The sequence below is a fragment of the Hypanus sabinus genome, chromosome 9, assembly GCF_030144855.1.
Source record: "Hypanus sabinus isolate sHypSab1 chromosome 9, sHypSab1.hap1, whole genome shotgun sequence".
NCBI classification, from domain to species: Eukaryota; Metazoa; Chordata; class Chondrichthyes; order Myliobatiformes; family Dasyatidae; genus Hypanus; species Hypanus sabinus.
Window position 1 is genome coordinate 148763808 of NC_082714.1, and position 23877 is coordinate 148787684.

At 37.9% G+C, this 23877-nt stretch overlaps 1 protein-coding gene across 1 annotated transcript in view; it reads left to right on the forward strand.

Moving 5' to 3' along the window:
• LOC132399894 (transcription initiation factor TFIID subunit 4-like) overlaps positions 1-23877 on the forward strand; it is a 121975-nt gene that overhangs the window by 63387 nt on the left and 34711 nt on the right. Inside the window, exons 2-4 of the mRNA XM_059980786.1 lie at positions 6009-6163; positions 14402-14518; positions 15395-15544. Coding sequence (XP_059836769.1) covers positions 6009-6163; positions 14402-14518; positions 15395-15544 — 422 coding nt within the window. The remainder of the gene's footprint in view (positions 1-6008; positions 6164-14401; positions 14519-15394; positions 15545-23877) is intronic.

Consider the following 23877-nt stretch of genomic DNA (forward strand, 5'->3'; position numbering starts at 1 on the left):
TTTTGCTAGCTGCATGAGAAGTGAAAACGCAGCTCATCCATTCAAACCAGTTCTGTTATTTTCTACAAGGAAACAGTTGTAGCCTGGAATCTGTAATGAGGATGTTGATGAGGCCATCAGCACTATTAGAAAAACATTAGACTTCATAGAAAACAATTTAAAAATGTATATACCTATAAATATTGATTTTTTTTCTCCCTTGCCTTCCTACATGAGAAAATATTTCCATTGATAGTAATCAGGATGGAGATGAGGATTTAAATTAGATCAACCTTTGAAAACATAGCAGAGAGCCAGGATCTCAGGGAAGCGCAGTGCACACAGCCTCTTTGTTCTTGGAAAGCTGGGCCTTGATAAACTTGTAAGTTTGCTGCACACAGGTGTCATTGACACTATGTAGAGAGAGTGTTGAGGGCAGTGTGGCCAATGAGTACAAAAAGGACTAGGTTCACCTTTTCCTCTTGTGCTGAATGCTGTAGTTCAGCTTTCCATGCTGTCCACAAACATTTTCTTGTCAAACTATCGTGAGGTGCATCTGTGATGTGCACCTCTATCCCGAGCAGTCATTTTGAACTGCTTTATCACTTTTAAAATGAATATCGAGTAGGTATGATTTATTGACTTGCACTTAGTTGCTTGTATTTTGACATGTGATTATAAGCTTTTAGTGGTATATCTAGATTCTTGGCCTCCACACCCCTAATCTGTGCAATTCTAAAATTCTGGTCACTCAAAATAAAAGTGCTTAAAATTGACTTTTAATTGAAAATATTAAATAAAATTTACTTTATCTAAAAATGGAAAATTTGGCTATCACTTCTGAAGCTCTGTGTAGTTAGATGTAGAAATCTAGAGTTGATTTCAAAAGTAACATGCTCTTCCATAGAGAGCACTTTTGCTCTTTGCAAAACATCCTGAATTGAAATATATGTTGGACCCTGAACTTTGTGTTTCCAGTATAATCAACTGGGGAAAAATTTACGGCTGGTTTAATCAGAAACTGGTATAAGTGATCTCAAGTACGTTGCTAAATTGCTTCTGTGATAATCGGGCCCTGATGAAGGGTCTCAGCCCGAAACATTAACTGCCAATTTATTTCCGTAGATCAGGGTTTCTCAACTGGGGTTCCACAAGAGATTGTGATTAAAACAAAATAAAACATTGTTTTTTTTTTAACTTTGCGCAATGTGCAATGCAAATGCAGTGGTAGGCAGTGACCAAACAGCCCCATCAGCAATCTTGTTCAGGGTCTCTTAGCTCACTATGGCAGTGTGCAGTAGGACCGTATTTATTTGCTTGAGTCCATTCTCAGTTTTTGACACGAGATAGGGGAGCCGTTGATAATTGCTGAGCACTGTATTGCATGGTGGGGAGGGTGGTAGAATGATAATTGGTGAGTGCTGTACTGCATGAAGGGATGGACGGTAGACTGACAATTGGTGAGTGTTGTACTGCACAAAGGCAAGGACGGTAAGCTGATTATTGGTGAGCACTGAATTGCACAGTCGGCTGATGAGCGTGAATTGCATTTTCCAAGCATTGAATGGATTCGCCCAACTGGGCTATGACATTAGCCTCTCCCTCCCGAATTACTTCCCTCAACTTCCCCGATGCACGGTCGACTGACTTACGGAAGTGAACAAACTACTGGTGTAGTAGAGACATAGAGGGAATTTTTCATTCTAAAGGTAGTCCAAAGAGGCGATTTGTGAAGAGGTGTGAAATGGAAGAGGAGGACTCTAGGCCTAGGCCAATGGGCAATTCTGATAAGGATCATGATAAAGAATTACACTCTTCTGAGTTATTTCACTGCACTAGTGCAACAACGGTCCACAAAAAAGTCCATCTGTTTTTACAAAGCTATAAAAAGTTCATTTACACAACAAATACACAAAGTACATACCCTTCCCTTGGACAGCATCGGTGGCGTGGAGAGGGGAGACTTGCTGCTTGGGCAACTGCTGGTCTTCCACAAAAAAAAAACCTTGCCCAGGCTTGCGCCTTGGAAACTTACCAAAGGTGCAAATCCATGGTCTAACTGAGGCCTACAGTCAGTATTTACAAGGCAGTGAATAAATTCAAATTAACATGTGATTATTGCTGTCTGTAAAACAGTCAATTCCCTAGGGAGCCCACTGTTCCCGGAAATCCCCACTGTACCCATTATGACTGCATGCGCCCTCTCCAAGGACAGCCAGACACAAATGCATCCTCAGAAGATGGGCAGGCTTCTGAGCTTCCCGCTGCCTGCACCCATGAATAGTCATCATGGCCAAGCCCAGGCGTAAGCCCCCCAGTAGATCCATCTTGTGACCCACCCTCCTTTCACACTGGGTGACTGTATATAACAAGCATGGGGCTGAAGTGCAACCAAAACCTGAACAGCAGCCCCCTCAGATACTCAAATAGGGGCTGCAACCTCTCACACTCCATATACGCATGGTACACTGACTCCTCCTGGCCACAGAATGGATAGGTGGACAGAGTGTTAGTGAACCTGCTTAAAAACCTGTTGTATGATACTGCCCTATGCAACACCTTGCACCCCAGGTCCCCAATGTACTGAGGAAGGATCCCTGCATAAAGAGATTTCTGCTGGGTACGACCTCCGCTGCCAGATGGTAAAACAGACTGCCAAGGTGAGTCTGGTTGGAAGACGAAAGCAAGGAACTGAAAGATGTGCAAGTGCAGACTGTACAAGAAATGCTTTAGAGCATTAGGAAATGGCACCGTGTGAAACAGCTCACATTGTGCGGGACCCTCTCCCGTGTTGTATCCCCGGGCCTAGATCCAACGAGCTCTTCCAGCCCATCAGGTGGTGGTGCAGCCCAAACTTCTCCGCTTCCCCAAGCCCCTCAACAACCTCCATGATAGGCTGACCAGTTCTCCAGGCAGCGAGAGCACTATCCTCCACTAGCGCAGGAGCACCCTGTCTGAATGAGACTAGACCCTATACCCTTGACAGCTCTCAGTAAAAGCGAGGCGGTTCCCACAAAGCGACATGACCAATGCTGTCCACTGGAAACCACGAGCCCTCCTGCAGGCAGTGCCTCTGGCAGAGAAAGTACATCACCAGCGCATGCCATCTTGGAGAGTGGTCACTGCACAGTTATCTCTGCAGGGTCCTGAGACGGAAAGCTGTTAGCTAGGCGTGCACACACACCAATTACTGACCGCCCTCCGTGATCAGAAGACTCGGGACCGCAGCAGAGACCCAGTTCCTCCTGTTGCCCCAGAAGAAGTCTGCTAGTCTCTTCTGGGTCCTGGAGTCAAAAGCAGTGGGCAGGACTAAAGTAATCAGCTAGTACCATACCTTTACAATAAAAGCTACTTATCAATGGATTTTACATGTGCTAGTGATCCACATTGTCCTATTCAATTGTGCCTGGTCTTTGACAATCAATTTACAAATGTAGCAATGGCTCCAGCAAAATTGAAAAGACACTTAATGACAAGTCATAGGCATATGACACATAAAAGTGCCAATTATTTTAAATGGCTATTGGAATCTCAAAACAAACAGATTAAAGCTTTTGAAAATAAAGTCAGTCAGTAAAAGGACTTGGAAGCAAGTTATTTAGTAGCTTTAAGACCAGTTCACTCAAAGTTGTTTTTTAAAAAAACTGTGAAGACCTGGATGAAGAGCACACCAATCTCTTGTTACATACAGAAACCCGGTGGCTTAGCAGAGGAAGAGTTCTTAACAGAGTGTTTGAACTGAAAGGTGAATTGCAGGAATACTTTAAAGAAAATAGTAGGCCAGATTTTGTTGAGTGCTTTGAAGATGAAGAATGGCTGTAGACACTAACCTACTTAACAGAAAATTTTCATCATATGAACAAGTTGGAACAAGTCTCTGCAAGGCCCCAAAGAAGATGTTTTGACTTCAAGTAACAAGATTCTTGGATTTAAAAGGAAACTGAATCTTTGGGGAAAAGTCATGTTGCAAAAGGAAATCTTGAAATGTTTCCACTGCTGCTTGAAGTTGAAAGTGAGGAAGGATATCAGAATGTATCAAGTCTTATCCACCTGGAAGAATTGCAGAACAAAATTGAACAGTAATTTCCCTCCCTTTCAAAACAAGTGTATGAAAATGTATGACTGGGTGAGGGACCCTTTGTCTGAGTCCTCTGATTAGCCTGAGAACTTGACTTTGTGAGAAGACGAAGAACTTTGTGAGATGGTCTGATCATGCACTCAAAATGGGATTTATTTACCTGTTCCTGGATAAGTTCTGGATTTCTGTGAAAGAGGAGTATCCTGCCATTCATAGGAAAGCAATGAACATTTTACTGCCGTTTTCAGCTTCTTACATGTGTGAGCAAGCTTTTTCTTGTTTGACATGTACTGGAGCAAGGATGGAAATAGTTTTATTTCAGTTGCAGGTGAAATCCGTGTGAGCTTATCTCAAGTTCAACCAAGAATTGAGAAACATATTGTGTTTGTGTTATGAGTTTTTTAAAATTTATGAGAAAGAAAGAAAGAGTGATTTCAAGAAAGTTAAGCTAAGCTTAACTATCTGTTATTGTTTCAAGAAAGGTTGTCTAAAAACTCATTCTCTACTCAAAAGAGCATTGACATTTATTTTCAGATTATTACTATCTACAACTTACTGATCATGGTAACATACTGTGAGTTCTAGATATAATTTTCATGCAGGGGTTCCCTGAGACCTGAAAATTATTTCAAGGTTTCTTCCACGGCAAAAAGGTTGAGAAAGGCTGCCATAGAGCCTGCTGAGTTCCTCCAGCATTTTATGTGTGCTGCTTTGGATTTCCAGCATCTGCAGACTTGCTCATGTTTGTTATTTTCTGTGATTATAGGCTGGAGTTCAGACATTTCAAATTGCTCCTGACATGTCTAGTTGTGCAGTGCTTGAGATTTAGACAGGCTTGTTGGAGATGGTGCAAAGGTGTGATTGGAAAAGAAGAAATTAAAGGCTCACTGCTATGGTTGAGATGAATCTGAGATCATACTGTCGTGCAAGTGGACTCTGATCAGTGGGAAGGCTGCTAATGGTGATTCAGTAATTGGGAGTGGCAGTGGGTTCTGATTGTATAAATGCTCGGGCTTTTATATATATATATATATATAAGTTTCAGAAATACTTGACAGGAGACAGCTGTGGGACAATATGGTCTTGGTACCTTTCAATACTCTAAAAGGAATATTAGTTCAGAGATTAAGTCATTTTGCACATGCTGGCAAGATCACTCATGACAGGAAGTACTCTTTAAAACTGAAATTATGAAGGATGAACCAGAACTGGTCATTATTAGAGAAATAAATCAATTTTCAATTCCATGTTGCTGCATTATCCAGTTGAATTTCCTGCCTATCTACTTAAGTGGATGACCCCACAGAATTTTCTCAAAGAACAATAGGGATTTGCCTGTTAACTTTTGCCAGCTGGTTATTTATCTCATTTGCAATTTGTGAACTTTTCATTGTACAAATTGATGTCACATTTGTCTATAGATATTAATGCTTAAAGTAATTAATTGTCTGTGAAGTACTGAGGAATATCTTGAGAATGTGAAATTGTTGTTTAAATATAAATACTCTAAAAAGATGTTACTCTTAACACAAAATGCTGGAGGAACTCAGCAGGTCAGGTAGCATCTATGGAGAGAAAGAAACAGGCGATGTTTCTGGCAGTGACTCTTCATCAGGTCCTAATGAAGGATCTTGGACCGGAATGTCAACTCTTAATTCCCTCCATAGCCTGACCTGCTGAGTTCTTCCGATATTTCATGTGTATGTTACTCTGGATTTCTAGCATCTGTAGAATCTCTTGTGTTTGTATTAATTGAACTTACTTTTTTTGGAGTAGAGGGGGGGAGCCTTTGATTAATGGTATCTTGGATAAAGCTGTACCAATGTATTTACCATACTCAAACTAAGTTCTTACTTATCAAAATTTGTTTGAGGATGGAAAGTGAATGGAAATATCCTTTACCAGAATCTTAGTGAACAGGAATCCTAAATTAATTTCTTTCTGTGTCTAGGAATGGTCCTTGTGCGTAGTGACAGCGGGCAGTTGATGCTGATTCCCCAGCAAGCTCTGCAGCAGATGCAGTCACAAGCTCAGTCTCAAGGGGCACTCACTTCACGATCTGCCACACCCACTAGTGCTCCTCCAGTTCAGATTTCAACTGTACAGGTAAGGTGAAGAAACCTCAGAAACTGGATTTGCCTGGTTATTTTAAGGCAGCCTTGCCTGCTTTGCTTTTGCCATTGCATTTTATTCACTCCTAATTAAATCTAATTTAAAGTTTTTTGTGCAATTTTGTCCAAATAATGGAAATCGGTCTGGATTTGAAAACCATTTTTATTGTCAAAAACATATCTGGATTTGATTGGTATTAGTTTATTATTGTTACATGTTCTATGATGCAGTGAAAAACTCTTTACTTGTACAGATCAAATCATTACACAGTGCACTGAGCTAGACAATGGTAAAACAATAACAGTGTAGAATAAAGTGTAAAAGCTACCAAAACAAGTGTAGGGCATGTGAACAATAAAGTACAAGATCATAATGAGGTAAATTGTGAGGCTAAAAGTCCATCTTATCTTACAAGAGGTCTGTTCAAGAGTCTGGTAACAGTTGGATAGAAACTGTCTTAGAGTCTGGTAGAACATATGTTCTGCACACATCTGTTAGTATCTGAGTAAAATGTAAGTTTCTTATAATCTTCAGAACGTTTTCCTACCTTACATTATGGATTGAAAGCAGGAAAACTCATTAGAGTCAGAAAAGAACAACAAGTAAGAAATACAAGGAGCTGAAGTGTGAAGTACAGCGACGCTGCAGGCTTGACAAAGAGGCATACCTACAACGCATCTACTCCAACATGGAAAATGAGGCTAACAAAGGCAACAGCAACATAGCTTATGCTGCAGTAAAATAACTTAACGGCACCTTCACACAAAGAATTGGTGCAGTCAAAAATGACGAAGGAAAAATTCTGACAGAAGTTGCAGATGTGAGGGAAAGGTGGCTCGAGTACACCAAGAAACATCGAGAAAATTAAAAAGAATAAAGCACCTGGTCCAGACAACATACCAGCAGAACTACTGAAAGCAACAGGCACCTCAATGGCCCACATTTTGCATCGCATTGTCTGCACCATCTGGAAGACTGGCAAATAGCCAACAGACTGGTGCAAATCTGTCTACATTCCAGTTCCCAAGAAAGGGGACCTCCTGCAGTGCAGTGATTACAGAACAGTTGCATTGATATCACACGCCAGCAATGTTCTACACATAATGATCTCTGAGAGACTAAAGAACTGCGTAGATAGAGAAATTGCACTCAAACAGGCTGGCTTCAGGAGTGGCCGAGGCACCAGGGACCAGCTCTTCAACATGAACCTAATAATGGAGAAAATGAGAGAGGTCAATTCCCCCTGTACATCTGCTTCATAGACTACTCAAAAGCATTTGACTGTGTACAATACACCAAACTGTGGATAACAATGATTCAACTGGGCGTAGCACCACTCCTAGTGGCTCTTCTAGAAACACTGTATGCAAAGCAATCCTCCAGCCTTCGGACCACATCTGGTGAGGCTGAATCATTCTGCAATGGGAAAGGAGTCTGCCAAGGCTGCATCCTTTCTCTATACCTTTTTAACATCTACATTGAGATCATGACACTGGCAATTCCAGACAACACTGGCATTAAAATAGGAAGAAGAACCATTAGTAACTTGAGATACGCAGATGACACAGCCCTGCTAGCCACAACAGATGAAGACCTACAAGCACTACTCAATAACGTTGCAAGAGTCTCTGCTGAATTTAGATTGCTGATAAATGGCAAAAAGACCAAAGTTATGGTGATAAGCAAAACTGCAATTCAAGCTGACATCTACATCAGAAACGACAAGGTTGAACAAGTGTCTTCCTTTATATACCTCGGTGCAGAACTAAATGACACAAACGAACGCAGCAAGGAAATAAGGCAAAGATTAGCAGTGGCATGCACAAGCACTACCAAACTCTGAAACATCTGGAAAGAAAGATCTGTGAGCACTGACACCAAGATACGCCTCCTCAAGAGTCTCGTCTGGCCAGTAGCCCTATATGGCTGTGAAACATGGACCCTAAAAGCAGCTGATGAAAAGAAGTTGACAGCATTTGAGATGTGGACATACAGACGAATCCTCTGGGTATCATACATTGAAAGGAGATCCAACAATTTCATCCTAGAGAAGATTGGCATGATACCAATACTTCTGGAAACCATTATCCAAAGGAAACTTCGCTATTTTGGACACATCTCCAGAACTGATGACACACTGGAACGAACTGTGCTTGAAGGCAGAGTAGAAGGAAACCGCTTCCGAGGCAGACAGAGGACAACCTGGATCAACAACATCAAGAAGTGGACCAGCCTCACCGCCAGAGATACAAGAGGTTTGACCGCTGATAGATCGCAGTGGAAGAAAGTGGTCGTCGAGTATGGCACATGAGGATGATGCTACACTTTATTTATTACAAGCCAGCAACAGATGTCCTTTAGCAAATAAATTCAGTATTATGTAAGAGTTGATCCATAACAATAAATTTTCAGATATGTGCTCTCAAAATAGTTTTAAACAATCATTAGATGGAAAATAGTTTCTGCACTCAACATTAATTGCAAGGAAATGGAATTTCCTCACAAAGGATCATGGTGATAAAATCTTAAGATGTAATTATTGTATGAATTGGCTTCTTAATAGTGTTCTTAATTGATAATTGCTGCTTTTCTCCTCCTTTACAATTTTCTATCTGTACTTGTTGAGAGCATTGCAAATAGAATATGGCAATGCTGGTAGGCTGCAAAGTAAGATTTCCAGAAGATCAATTGGCATAAAATTAGTAATTTAAGCAACCACTTGCATACAGTCTTACAGATTATTTTTACAAGTTTTACAGCTTCAGGCACCTGAGGACAATTCTACACTTTGTTAGTGCCTGTGTGAAATTTACATGTTGTTTAAATGACTGTGTGCTTTCATCTGGATGCTTTGGTTTCTTACCATATTCGAAAAATGAGTTGATAAGTGACCTGGGTTCAGTACATTACTGCTTTATGTAAACTAATGACATTATGAATCTGAATTAGTTAATAAGGATGTGTGAGATAGAATAGATTTAAAGTTTAAAGTAAATTTATTATCAAAGTACATATATGTCACCATATATAACCCTGAGATTCATTTTTTTTCTTGCAGGCATTTTCAATAAATCCATAGTACAATAATAACCATAATAGAATCAATGAAAGACCACACCAACGTGGGCATTCAACCAGGGTACAAAAATCAACAAACTGTACAAATACAAAAAGGAAGAAATAATAATAGATAAATAATACATTTTAAGAACATGAGCTGAAAAGTCCTTTAATGTGAATCTGTGGTTTGGGGAACATTTCAATGATGGGGCAAGTGTACAGTAGCTGAGTGGAGTTATCCCTTTTGGTTCAAGAGCCTGATGGATGAGGGGTAATAACTGTTCCTAAACATATTGGTTTGAGTTCTGAGGCTCCTGTACCACCTTCCTGATGACAGCAGTGAGAAGAGAGCATGACCTAGGTGGTAGGGATCCCTGATGATGAATGCAGTTTTCCTGTGACAACGCTTGGTGTAAATATGTTCAATGATGGGGAGGGCTTTATCTGTGATGGACTGGGCCGTATCAACTATTTTTTGTAGGATTTGCCATTCAAAAGCATTGGTGTTTCCATACTAAGTTGTGATTCAGTCAGTCAGTATATTGTCCACCATATATTCATAGACGCTTGCCAAAGTTTTAGATGTCATGCTGAATCTTTGCAAATTTCTAAAGAAGTAGAGGCCCTGCCATGCTTTCTTCATAATTGCACTTGTGTGCTGGGCCCAGGACAGGACCTCCGAAATGATAACTCAGAAGAATTTAAAATTGCTGATGCTCACCACCTTTGATCCCCTGGCTCATGGACCTCCAGTTTCTTTCCCCTGAAGTCCTGCAGATTGGGAGTATAGAGAAACATGGAGAGGGGAATGCGACAAATGGGATTGGCATGAACTCATAGATCGAGTAGCTTCCTTCTGTGGTGTCATAAGTACAGGATACATAAGTCATCACAAAGAAGGCATGCGGTGCTTCAACTTAAAAAGGACATTTCAGCGTATCACCAAAATCTTTGACAAACTTCTGTTGATCACAGTGGTTGCATCATGGCCTGGTATAGGAACATCATTTCCCAGGATGGGAAAGGTTACAGAAAATGGTGGATACAGCCCAGAGGCAATTACTGCTGCACCATTGAGTACATTTACATGGAGCAGTGCCCAAGAAAGCATCGTCAATTACCATATACCTTCACCATCCATCTTCTCTCTAGTAGCATTGGGCAGGAGGTACAGAAACTTGGGTCCCACAGCACCAGGTTCAGGAGCAGTTACTACCCTAATCCATCAGGTTCCTGAACTGGCATGGATAACTTCAATTACCACTACTCTGAACTGATTCTATGACCTCCAAACTCACTTCCAAGGACACTTTACAACTCGTGTTCTCAGTAATTTTATTTGCACAATTTGTTTTCTTTTACAGTTTGGTTGTTTGTCAGTCTTTCTTTGTGTATGGATTTTTGTTAATTCTATTGTATTTTTCCCTGTAAATGCCTGCATTAAAATGAATCTCAAGGTAATATATGGTAACGTATACTTAAAACTTTGAGAAAAATCTGCAGGAAGCTTACTTAATAGAAAAATAGGAGTTGTCATCTTGGCACATGATTCTAGAATAGTATTTTTATGGTAGGAAATACCAGGAAATTAAATTTGATGCCAGGATGGTAAATAATATTTTCAAAATAAAGAACTTTTTAGAAAAAAATCATCTATTAAGATTGTTTTAAAACATCATGAATTTTTATGTGCCTAATATCAACCTGATTGACATAGCATCTTTTCTGAATGCTATGTTGCTGCTTGAACTGATCAGTGATTAAAATGTCATAATTAATTACAGAAAATCTTCAGCAGTGAGGCAGCATCTGTTGAAAAGAGAAAAAGATCTTCAATTTGAAACTAACTCTGCTTCCTTTTCCACAGAAGTTTTCTGTCCTGCTGAGCCTTTCCAGCATTTTCTATTTTTATTTCCTATATCTGCAGTCTTTTGATATTTGGTGAAAATTTAGGTTGCTAAAATGTGGAAAGTGCAAAGTACATGTACAGGGTTTCTTTTAACACTAAACCAAAGCATGACAGTCTCAAGGTCTCTCTTCCATATTGGTTTTCCAATTTAATCACTGTTGTAAAAATAGGGCTCCGTTATCTTCACAGAATCTCTGAAAAAAAAAACTTTCTTTGTTCCAGTGGCATCTCTTTCCCCAGTGTCTTTTATTTCTTTGGATAATTCCATGTCAAATTTTCTTCTGGGCCCTGCAGCATCATTACAAATTCAAGCTATTATCTTGACATTATCAGCAGTACCTAGTGTATTTGATAATTTCCCCAAGTGAACTGCATATTGACAACATGAATGTCAAGAAGAAAGACTGCAATTTATAGGATGCCAACTCTGAGGGTTTAGCACTATAATGGAACTGAGTAAAAATGATTAATTTACTGGAAAGTTATTTTGTAAAGGGATTAGTCATATTTTAAACACATAGGCTGGGTTAATCATTTCTGTTGTTCTCTGAGCTTTCTTATGTAATAACTAGTTTAGAATAATAAACACAGGAGATTCTGCAGATGCTGAAAATCCAGAGTAACACACACAAAATGCTGGATGAACTCAGCAGGTTGGGCAACATCTATGGAAAGGAATTAACAGTTGACTCTTAGGCTGAGATTCTTCATCAGGACTTTAAAATGTCTAGGTTACCAGAAGTGAATTCTTACCAATTTTACATGCCAGAGAAAACTATATCATTATGAAAAAATTTTTTTTAATAACTTGAAAAGCAACCTTGCAATCATCTGGAACAACTTTAGCACAATCTAAGTGTACTGGATAGTTCTATATATTAATCCTATTGTAGCTATATCTACTATAGTTAGATTCAAGCATTCTTGTATTCTGTGTAATAAGTTTCACTTGAGGCTAATTCTAATATGATGTAATCCAAACTTGGTCTTTTTCAGGGCTATAGCTTTTTTAACCATTTCAATTTACTCATACAAACCTAAACTATGTGATTTTATTTAGTCTTTAATCTTGGTAGTGTGATAAGTTGTGTTTCAGCTAGACCTCTTAAAGAAACCCTTCACAAGGATATATTAAAGTTCATGGTCAGTAATGTGTGAGTGTTCATGGTTATTTTTATAGCCCACAATTATATTACTATAAATATTCTTAATATAAAAAGGTACAAAAGGCAAAATGATCTCTCTGTCTGATGGAATTATTTGAAAAGCTGTTATCATGAATGGACTCATTAAGCATAACAGACATAATTGATAAAAGTCTTATCTTCAAGTCTATATTTCCATACAGTTACCACACTTCAACATTTGGATCAGTTGAAGGTTTTTTTTTAAGCTCATGCAGCTGACCAGGTAGATCTGAACCAAAATGTAGAAGCTGTATTGAGTTCTGACTTCAGAGCCGAATGTGTTAAGTGCCTCACCACTGAGTACTTGTTCAGTTTTGTACTTTATATTATCATTCATATTTCATAGGTTCAGAAAAATGATTTTTTTAAAAAACATTAGTCATTGAATATTGAGATATTACTAGAAGTTTATTTTTTAGACTATACAACTTGGCAAAATAATGTTTGGTGAAGTTTCATTTTTGGCAAGTGCTCTTTTCTTTGAATATTCCCATCATCGCAGAAAAAAATATGAAAAACTTTATGGGGACCAGGAGAAAAAGGAGCAATACTAGGTCATTTATTGTTGAAGAAACTGTCATTCAGAAACGTGCTACTTGTGTTATTTTCCTGATTTGTATCATTGTTCACTATGTGAATAGGGTTTACCTATCCAAGGTCAGATTGACATCTTATAGAAATTGTTACTGGCAACGGTGGGGTGGGGGGGTAGTAAAGATCATTCTACAGGAAATAGTTCTCTCTTGATAGTACAATTTCAATTGTGCTTGTTAATAACCTGAACTTTAGTCCTGCTACAAATATATCCATTCATTTTGTGCATCTAACTTTGTTTGTCAACTTTAAATGCTAATTTTTCCACATTCCTTATGGGTTTAGATCAAATTAAGCCAAATAGCTAATAGGACCATTTCAGCTGATTGCAAATTTCTCTAACCCAACTTTTTAACCATTTAATATTAATAAGATGTCCATAGATTAATCCAATGTAAGGTTGTAATACTCAATTAGCAGCTCAGATGTCATGAATTCAAATTCTACCACTTAGACATAAAGTAGCCTCCAATAGCTCCCTGGAACTGGCTACACAGGTTGATAGGGTGGTTAAGGCAGCATGTGGAATGCTTGCCTTTATTAGTCGAAGCACTAAATTCAAAGATCAAGAAATTATCTTGCAGTTTTGTAAAACCCTATTTTGGCCGCATTTGGAGTATTTCATACGGTTCTGGTCTGCCCATTATTGAAGGATATTGAGGCTTTGGAGAGGGTGCTGAAAGTGTTTACCAAATCCAGCATGTTGCCTGGATTAGATTGCATGTGCTATAATGAGAGGTTGGACAGACTTGGTTTGTTTTCTTTGGAACAGTGGAGATCTGATAGAAGTTTATAAGATTGAGAGGCATAGATAGACAGTCAGTATTTTACTAGGAGTTGAATTTCTCATTCCAGAGGTATTTAAGGTGAGAGTGTGAGCTGTCAGGGGCAAGTTCTTTATGCAGAGTGGTCAGTTTCTAGAATGTGCTGCCTGGGGTGATGTTAGAGGCAGAAGCATTAGAGACTTTTTAAAGAGACATTTAGATAGGCACATGAATGTGAGAAAAATAGAAAGATATGGACATTGTGTCAGCAGAGAGATTAGTTGGCCATTTGATTACTAATTTAATTGGTTTGACACAACATTGTGGGCTGAAGGGCCTGTTCCTGTGCTATACTGTTTTATATTCTAATATTATTTTAGGATAGCATCCAATGAAAATATAGCCATCAGTGGTTATGATAACCTAACCAACCAACTCATTACTGTCCTTCAGGAGAGGTGACCTACCACCTATTTTTTTCAGATTTGTTCACTCTCCGAGGTGCTGAAAGCTGACATTAAATAGTTCCAAATGATTGTATGTGCATTAGTCTGAAGACCTTTTTCTTTAAACAATGGGTGTTTGTTTACTAATCTGAGTATTTCAATGCTGATTATTTAAGTATTACATTTAAAATTATTCCAGTTTTTATAACAATCAGAATCTCACTAAACGACTGGCCTCTTTTTGTTTCCTCTTTGCTTTTCATTATTTCTAGGCACCAGGAACACAAATAATTGCACGGCAAGTAACACCTACAATCATCAAACCAGTTTCTCAAACACAAACTGCAGTACAAGTGACGACAGCACTTCAGCGACCTCCAGCTGTACAGGTATTGTTCTGAATCAGATTAATCAATTTGAATAATAAATTCAATTTCACTTGAGGGGGAAAGAAACAGGCAGCAATAGCCTACCACTGGCTGAGGGAAAGAAGAAACAAAGTGGTAAAACAAGAACCAAATTAAAACTACATTTTCTGCTCTGAAATTGCATTGCTCACTATGTTTGGGCAATCATCCATAGTTTCAATTCCATCATCCAGGACCAGCTTGTAGTTTGACACTGGTTTGCAAACTAAATTGTTGCAGATAGGAAAGCCACCATTCATCTCATTTTTCTCTCAGGTTATACAAGGATACCATGTAGGTGGCTGGATTAAGATCCAGATCCACATGGTCTTGGTGAATGATGAAGTAAGCTGGAGGTGCTGAATAACTTACTTCCTGTTTTCAATTTACTGTCCCAGAACTTGACAGTATATTTCACTTAAATGAAAATACTAATTTTTAAGAATTGGAATCAATGTATTAAATTACCCCATGTAAATTTTAATACAATTTAATCAAATAATATACTTTCATTTTCCATGTATTATCTCTTCCTCTGATCAGTCGTTCTGCTGAGCTTTAAGATTGTGGTTTTGAGCCCTGTTTCAGCAATGCATACATAACGTAGGTTGCCACTACAGCACAGTTCTAAGAGAATACAGGCTATCATATGTTCTTAGTCAGGGCTTTCTCCCTTTTGGGTTCGACAGGAAGAATTCGTGGTATCTTTTAAGAAAGTGTTTTCCAGCATTATCCATCCATCATCCAGATGTTTTAGTAATGAATCATCTTCCCATTGGTGAGGCCTTGTTACCTGCAAATCAGATGCCACGTATCACTGAATTACAAAAAAAGTGATTAATTTAAATTTTCTTACAGTCTCAGATTGTAATAAGTGGAGCAACATCTGCAGCCTCTATAGGGACAGCAACAACAGTTCAACCAGGAACACCACAGAGAACTGTGCAAACATTGACAGCAGCCACAGGTGCTCCAACGTCACAGATACTGCAACCCACTGCGTCAGCGGTAAGAATCAATTATGTGTAACCCATGTAGTAGCAGCTTAGTAACAATATGGTGCTCAAAACTTTTTGTGAGGCTAGAACTTTTTAAATGTTTAAGAAATTAAATTTTCATAAAATTTCAGTTGAAAGCTAAATTAAGCATAATACTCAATAGTTCATATAAAGAAAAAGATAACAGATAACAAATTAAGAAATTTTCTGTTTAATACTACACTTCCAAAAGTATTTTCAATCCAGTTAAACTTCATCTCTCTACAGCAATGGAATGAAACAAACACATCCATTGTAGCCTTTGATAGCTTTGAAGAAGTAATAGCTTACTGTAAGATTTAAAAGTAACAATTCTTGAAGGTTGTGCAGCCAGGAATGGTTTGATAATAGGTAGTCAATGGATAATATTCAAAAACAGTATATATTACTGCATGTGTTTTGTCATGTGCTTCATTTAATTGGTAAAATTGTGAATTAACATAAATACTCAATTATTCATGCCTAGCAAAATGAGTAAAGGGAACTCCATCATTGCTTACAAAGGAAATTAGCATAGCATCAGATCCAAAAAGTAGGCTTATAAAATTGTTAGAGTAAGTAGCAGACCTGAACACTGGGAGCACTTTAGATTTCAACAAAGAAAGACTAAAAGATTAAGAGGAGGGAGGTGGAGTTTGAGAACAAGCTCACAGGGAACATAAAAAGACAATGGTGAAAATTTTCAATAGATACATGAGAAGAGTTCTACAATGTAGATCCCAGAGGACACAAAGTAGGTTTCAAAGATCCTCCCAGATATATTGGGATACAAAAGCATAAAGAGAGGGAGGAATTATAGGAAATCATTATTAATAAAAATCCTAGAGTAATAAAGAAAGTGGCTTTAGAAATAGTGGATGCTTTCGTGGTCAGGGATGTATGTTAAAGCTTAATAAGGCATTGGTCAGGCTCCACTTGGAGTACTGAGAGCGTTTTGGACCCCATCTCTAAAAATAGTAAATGTTTGCATTGGAGTGGGTCCTGAGAACATTCATGAGAATTATCCTAGGAATAAAAGGGTTAACATATGAGCATATTAACATATTTACCTTCCCCCTTTCTGAGCCTGTACTCAGAATAAAAGGACACCCCTTTTGAACAGAGATGAGAAGGAGATTTCTTAAGCCAGAGGGTGATGAGTCAGTGGAATTCAGTGGCATAGACTACTGTAGAAGCCAACTCACTGGGCATAATTAAAGTGAAAATTGATACATTCTCGATTAGTAAGGGTGTTATATTAAAAAATTTATATAAATGAATTTATTTTATGATGTATGACCTATCTTTAAATTTTTGATTACAGAGTGGTATACCTTTGTGATATGCTATAATATTTTGATCAATTTTATTACAATATATGAATGTACACAATTTATGTTGATGCATCTATGTGTTGCACTGTGTAAATCTTGTTTTTTTTTCTGAATAAAAATATTATAAAAAGAAAAGTAAGGGTGTTAAAGGTTACAGAGAGAAGTGCAGAGGAATGGGGTTGAGTGGGAAAATAAATTAGCCATGATTGAAAGGTGAAACAGACTTACTGCTGTTGTAGCCCATTCACTTTGTGGCTCTCCAGGTTATGCATTTTGAGATGCTCTCCTGAACACCACTGTTGTAATGCATGGTTATTTGAATGATTCACCACCTTGTCAGCTTGAAGCAGTCTGGCCATTCTCCTCTACCCTCTCTCATTAACAAGGTGTCTTTGCCCACAGAACTGCTGCTCACTGGCTGTCTTTTGTTTTTCACACCATTCTCTGTAACCTCTAGTGACTCTTGTGTTTGAAAATCCCCATCTGGCACCAGCAATCATTCCATGGTCGATTTGATCATATTTCTTCCCCATTTTGATGTTTGGTCTGACTAACAACTGAACCCCTTGATCATGTCGGCATCCCTTTATGCATTGAGTTGTCATCACATGATTGGCTGATTAGGTATTTGGATTAATGTGCAGGTGTACAGGTGCACCTAATAAAGTGAACACTGAGTGTCTATTGTAGAAAATACAATAATAGAACACTTGGAAAGCTATAAAGTGACTGGATAAAGCTATTATTAGTTCATAAAATGCAAATCATGCTGAACATATCTATAGGAACTAACTATCAGTATTTCTATGATCTATATAGTGCCTATAAAAAGTATTCACACCCCCTTGGAAGTTTTCACGTTTTAATGTTTTACAGTATTGAATCACACTGGATTTAATTTGGCTTTTTAACAGTGATCAACAGAATAGAATCTTTGTGTCAAAGAGAAAACTTATTTCTACAAATTGGTTTGAATTTATTACAATTATTAAACACAAAATAATTGATTGCATAATTACTCCCCACCCCCCTTCAATTCAGTATTTAGTAGAAGAACCTTTGACAGCAAGTCCATCCTTGAGTCTAAGTGGTTAGGTGTCTATTAACTTTGTACATCTGGACACTTCAGTTTTTTTCCCCATTCTTCCTTACAAAACTGCTAAAGTTCTGTCAGATTGCATGGGGATTGTGAATGAACAACCCTTTTTCAGACACAAATTCTCAACTAGATTGAAGTATGGACTCTGATTTGGACACTCCAGGACATTAACTTTGCTGTTTTTAAGTCATTCCTGTGTAGCTTTGGTTTTGTACCTGGGGTCATTGTCTTGCCGGAAAACAAATCTTCTCCCAGGTCGCAGTTCTCTTGCAGATTGCATCAGGTTTTCCTCAGGATTTCCCTGTATTTTGCTGCATTCATTTTACTCTCTACCTTCACGAGTCTTCCAAGGTCTGCTACAGTGAAGCATCCCCACAGCATGATGCAGCCACCACCATACTTAAGGGTGGAGATGGTGTGTTTTTGATAATGTGTGGTGTTTGGCTTACACCAAACATAGCATTTACTCTGATGGCCAAAAAGCTCAGTTTTGGTTTCATCAGACCATAGAACCTTCTTCTAGTTGACTTCTGAGTTTTTCACATACCTTCTGGCAAACTCTAGCTGAGATTTCATATGAATTTTTTTTAGCAATGCTTTCTCTTTGCCACTCTCACAAATAAACTGTGACTGGTGAAGCACCCGGGCAACATTTGTATGCTTAGTCTCTCCCATTTCAGCCACTGAAGCTTGTAACTCCTCCAGAGTTGTCATAGGTACCTCCCTCACTATTCCCCTTCTTGTATGGGCACTCAATTTTTGAGGACGGCCTGCTCTAGGTAAATTTACAGCTGTGCCATATTCTTTCCATTTCTTGATGATTGACTTAACTGTACTCCAAGGGATATTCAATGACTTGGAAATTTTCTTTTATCCATCTCTGGACTTGTGCTTTTGAATAACCTATTCAGAATTCCTTGGAGTGTCTTCACGCTGTAGTTTTTGTTAGCATACCAACTCACCAGCATTTGGACCTTTCAGATACAAGTGTATTTTTACTACAATCAATTGAAACACCTTGACTGCATACAGTTGATCTCAATTTAACTAATTATGTGACTTCTAAACCAATTGGTTGCACCAGTAATGATTTGGTGTGTCAGATTAAAGGGGATGAATACTAATGCAGTCAATTATTTTGTGTTTTATATTTTCAATTAATTTTGATCACTTTGCAGAAATCTGTTTTCACTTTGACACAAAAGAGTCTTTTTCTGTTGATCAGTGTCAAAAAAGGCAAATTAATTAAACTGTGATTCAATGTTGTAAGACAGTAAAACATGAAAACTTCCAAGAGGTGTGAATGCTTTCTGTAGACACTGTATATTTTTGGATAAAGCAGTGTTTGAATTTTCAGAAGGTTTTTGATAAGGTTACGCGACAGAAGCTAGGAGTAATATACTGGCATAAATTGCGGATATGATGCGGTCAATTTACCCAATTTCCCTTGGGATCAATATGTCTGTCTGTCTTTTAAGAGATTCCTGGATAGGTACATGGAGCTTAGGAAAATAGAGGGTTGTGGGTAACCCTAGGTAAATTCTAAAGTAAAGTACATGTTCAGCACTGCATTGTGGGCTGAAGGGCCTGTATTATGCTGTAGTTTTCTATGTTTCCTATGCTTCTAAATTGAAAATTCGTTGACTGACATGAAACAAAGAGCAGAAATAAATGGCCTTGATTTCTGGATGGCAGGTAATAACTAGTAGGGTGTCCTGTGGACCCATGTTAATATTCACAAGATGTAATGTGGATTGCAGTTAATTGGGCCATTGATTAAGCGGGGCAGCCACTTATTTGGGCCAACTCACAAAGAACAAAAGCTGATTAAGAAAGTAGCTAGGATTCCCTTTGTTTATTTGGGACACATTGCTACTTAATTGGAACAGAAGACTTTTGCTGACGTTTCTAACTGGCATCAGCCATGTGCACTTGCTTAGAGCAAATAGCTTTTAAATAGTATCAGTTGTGTGTGTATGTGTTCAAAAAGCAGTGATTTTTGTCACTGATAGTTGGCGAGAAATAAATGGTAAGACAACTCAGAACCGTTTTGCTTATTACTACAGTTTCAAGCATACAGGCTTGGAGATGCCAGAAATGGCCGGGAGTAAAATTGAAACAATTTCACTACTTCACGTTAGGAACTACGAAGAATTTCAAGGTATTGACAATCATTGTGAAAATCACTATGTGAATTTTCAACAGTAAAAATCAAGATTTGGAAGATGCAGTCATCAAAAGCATTGTATGAAGGCTGTCCATTGTCTGCACTAGGTCTCTGCACTGATTTTGTTTTTTTACAATCAAAAGAACACCCCTGCGTACATTGCATGAAATCCCCTGACAATAACTATTAGGAACTGATGCACAGTTTTATAGTATTGGCAGTGTTCTAATTGGTTCTGTATTTAATTTAAATACATAATTTGTTATTTAGTTTATATTTTATATACCTTTTTAACTACTTCCTTGAAACTTTGGCTAATTGGGACAGCTGCTTAATAGAGGCACAATGTACTGCTGCCACTATGTCCCAATTATCCAGAATCCACAATATTTGGATGATATAATTAAATGTAGCACACCCAACTTTGCAAATGCATACCAGATTGTGTGGTTCTGGAGACAAAAACAGACTGTTGAAATGGAAAGAGAAAGATGCAATGAGATCTTCAGTGTCCTTGAACACCAGTCTCTGAAAGAGCAGGCATATGAAATATTAGCAAGAGGATTTATGTGTGTGGCTTTTATGGTATCTGAGAAAGGATGCTCTTGCCTTAGAGAGTCAAAGAGATGCTGTATACAACTTGAAAAACTCGTTATTGGGCACAACTCATTCACACTGGCAAAGTTACATAACTGAGCTAGTTCCATTAGCCCATGTCAACTCTGCCGTTCCATTAGCCCGTGTCAACTCTGCCCTCTAAGATGCATGGATGCTTGGACATGCAGTAACTGAAGTGCTCCTGTGCCTTTGTAATAATATCATTTTGAAATTTTAATAAAACATAATTTTGAAGTCTATGCTAATATAATTGTGAAATACCCTGTAATTAATTGTGTTAATAAACATCATCCATAAATTTTCTAAATAATAAACACACCACAACCTTTACTTTGAAACATTTTTATATTCAGTGTTTCAAGTACAACACTCTTACAAATTGTGACAGTAAACACAGAACGGAAGTTGGTAAACTCATTGTTTAAAAACCTCTAATGCCATCTAGTCAAGCTTTTCTTGCTGGCTGTGAACATGGATTCAGTCATATGAATTTAATCAAATACAAATCCTGATATAGACTAGAAATAGAATGTTCGGATGATCTAATGAGGATTAAGACCCATCTTTCATCTGGATGTGAAATTAATCTGGACAGTTTTTATAGATAGTGGATTTGTAATAAAGACAGGTGAGAAAAGTTATATGAAATGTGAAAGATTTTCCTTGTTCTTGTTTCATGATACCCTTCAATTAATAAATAAGATCAAAAGTATGTGATCTTTCCATTTTCATTCTAAATATTCATAATATGCATACTACAAAATGAAACATTTAAAATACTGCTCATCTTTTAGGTCATGTAAAATTTCCTGCTGAAAGCAATGGTTGGTCTGTGCAGCTGTTTTAAAAAAAAGAGGGAAAATTGCTCATGTCCCTCTAAACCTTTCCTATCAAGATACCAGTACAAATGTTTTTTGAATGGTGTAATTGTACCAACCTCTACCACTTCCTCTGGCAAGTCCTTCCATATACATACTATCCTCTGTATGGAAAATTTGTCCCTCAGATTCGTATTAAATCTCATCTTAAACCTATGCCCTCTTGTTTGGAATCCCTTTACCTTGGGGAGAGTGGGGGGAAGATGACCATTCACCTTATCCTTACCCCTTATAATTTTATAACCTTCTATAGGGTCACCCGTCAGGCCCCTATACAACAGGGATAAACTCCGAGCCTCCTCTTGCAACTCAAACCCTCAGTCCTGGTAACATCTTTGTGAATCTACTTTTGTATCCTTTCCAGTTTAATGACATTAAAGTCATTAAAGGTACAGCTAGGTTTACTGGACTGATTACAGGGATGAAGAGGAATGAATTATAAAAAGATAAGAATAGTAATAGTTCACAGAAGGGAACATCAATTACCTTTACCCCTATTTACAACTCATTAAAGACAGCTGCGAATCCTCTTCAAGCTAGGGATTCAAGTAGCCCATATTTTACCATACATTATTTTGTGTTCCTGTAGTAAGTTAACTTTCATTTCAACTTTAGCTTTTCAACTTTCGTTTCCCATCAAAAAATACTGACTGCTGTTGTTTGGATGAAAAGCTAAGACCCCATTTGCTCCCCCTGCTGGATACAAGATCCCTTGTTATTATTTTGGAGAGCTGAGATAATTATTCCACTTTCCTATGCATTGTAAAATACTCAACTAAGTCACTAAAGTGTATCAGAATAATTATTGCATTACTGTTTATGGGAACTTGATATTTGTATTTGCCTGGGCAACAGATACATACCCCTGAACTGCTCAAGTATTTAGAATATCCCTGTATCATAAAAGGCTCTATGTAATAGCAAGTACTCAGTTTTCTTTCTAAAGTTGACTGAATATATAAAATGTAGGACTCTGTCAAATTTCTGAGTGACACATTAGTAACAAAGTTTGGACTATTTTTTAAAGAAATGCCCATGTTGATAAGAAAGTTTGTAAAACCCTTGCATTCTCAGGTGTAATTGGTAATTTAAGAGATACTGCAGAGGTGGACCATGTGATTATTATGAAAGATGTAATAGAATTTTTATTTACTGATCATATTAAAATATTTTGTTACTGTCTACTCGCAATTCCTTTCATCACTAGTTTTAGACAAATTGAATAATAACTTTCAAGTATACAAGAGAATTATGTTACATATCTGTAAATTTTATGCTTTAATTGTAGAGTTGTGTAGTTAAGGCTACTCTTTCATGATTGATGTAGGTCAGTGTGTCAGCCAAGTACTTTCAGCACTGGAAACCGAAAACTGATTTATGGCTGATGAGTTGAAGAAATGTAGCCATCTGCTGGCAAGGATTCAAACTGCATGACTAAAAAAATAATAAATTCCAAATTTGTATCAACTTTAGGGATAAAGGGGAAGCCTTTTAGGACCGAGATGAGGAGAAACTTCTTCACACAGAGAGTGGTGAATCTGTGGAATTCTCTGCCACAGGAAACAGTTGAGGCCAGTTCATTGGCTATATTTAAGAGGGATTTAGATATGGCCCTTGTGGCTAAAGGGATCAGGGGGTATGGAGAAAAAGCAGGTATAGGGTTCTGAGTTGGATGATCATACTGAATGGTGGTGCAGGCTCGAAGGGCCGAATGGCCTACTCCTGCACCTACTTTCTATGTTTCTATCTTTCAATTATGTACTAGTTAGTCAATTATAAACACAGCCCACTTTGTAGAAAAGTTGTTGTTGAATTTTAGTGGTGGTAGTTAGATAAATAATAGAGTTATACAAGCCCAACACTGAACATTAACATCTGTAATGGCTGCATAAAGAATGCATACAAATTCACAGGCATTTTAGCATTAGAAGTCTTCCTTCATAATCTCATTCTGCTGTTGCTGACAAGCCACACACACATTTGATTTAAGAATAACTTGCTATTGGTAGCAGTTTACTTCTTTGCATTGTGTTGCCCTGGGGTTGAAATATACAATTATTTCTGATGCAACCTGGTACTCTTTATTTCCTTCATTCTCCATGGTGGGACATTAAACAGGTTACTTATGAGAGTTGCCTTCAATGCAATGATTTGTTTCCTAGCTCCAACTTAAAACGTAGCCTGGAGATATAAGAAGTAGAGTGGTAAAATGAGGTCAAAAGCTTTAAG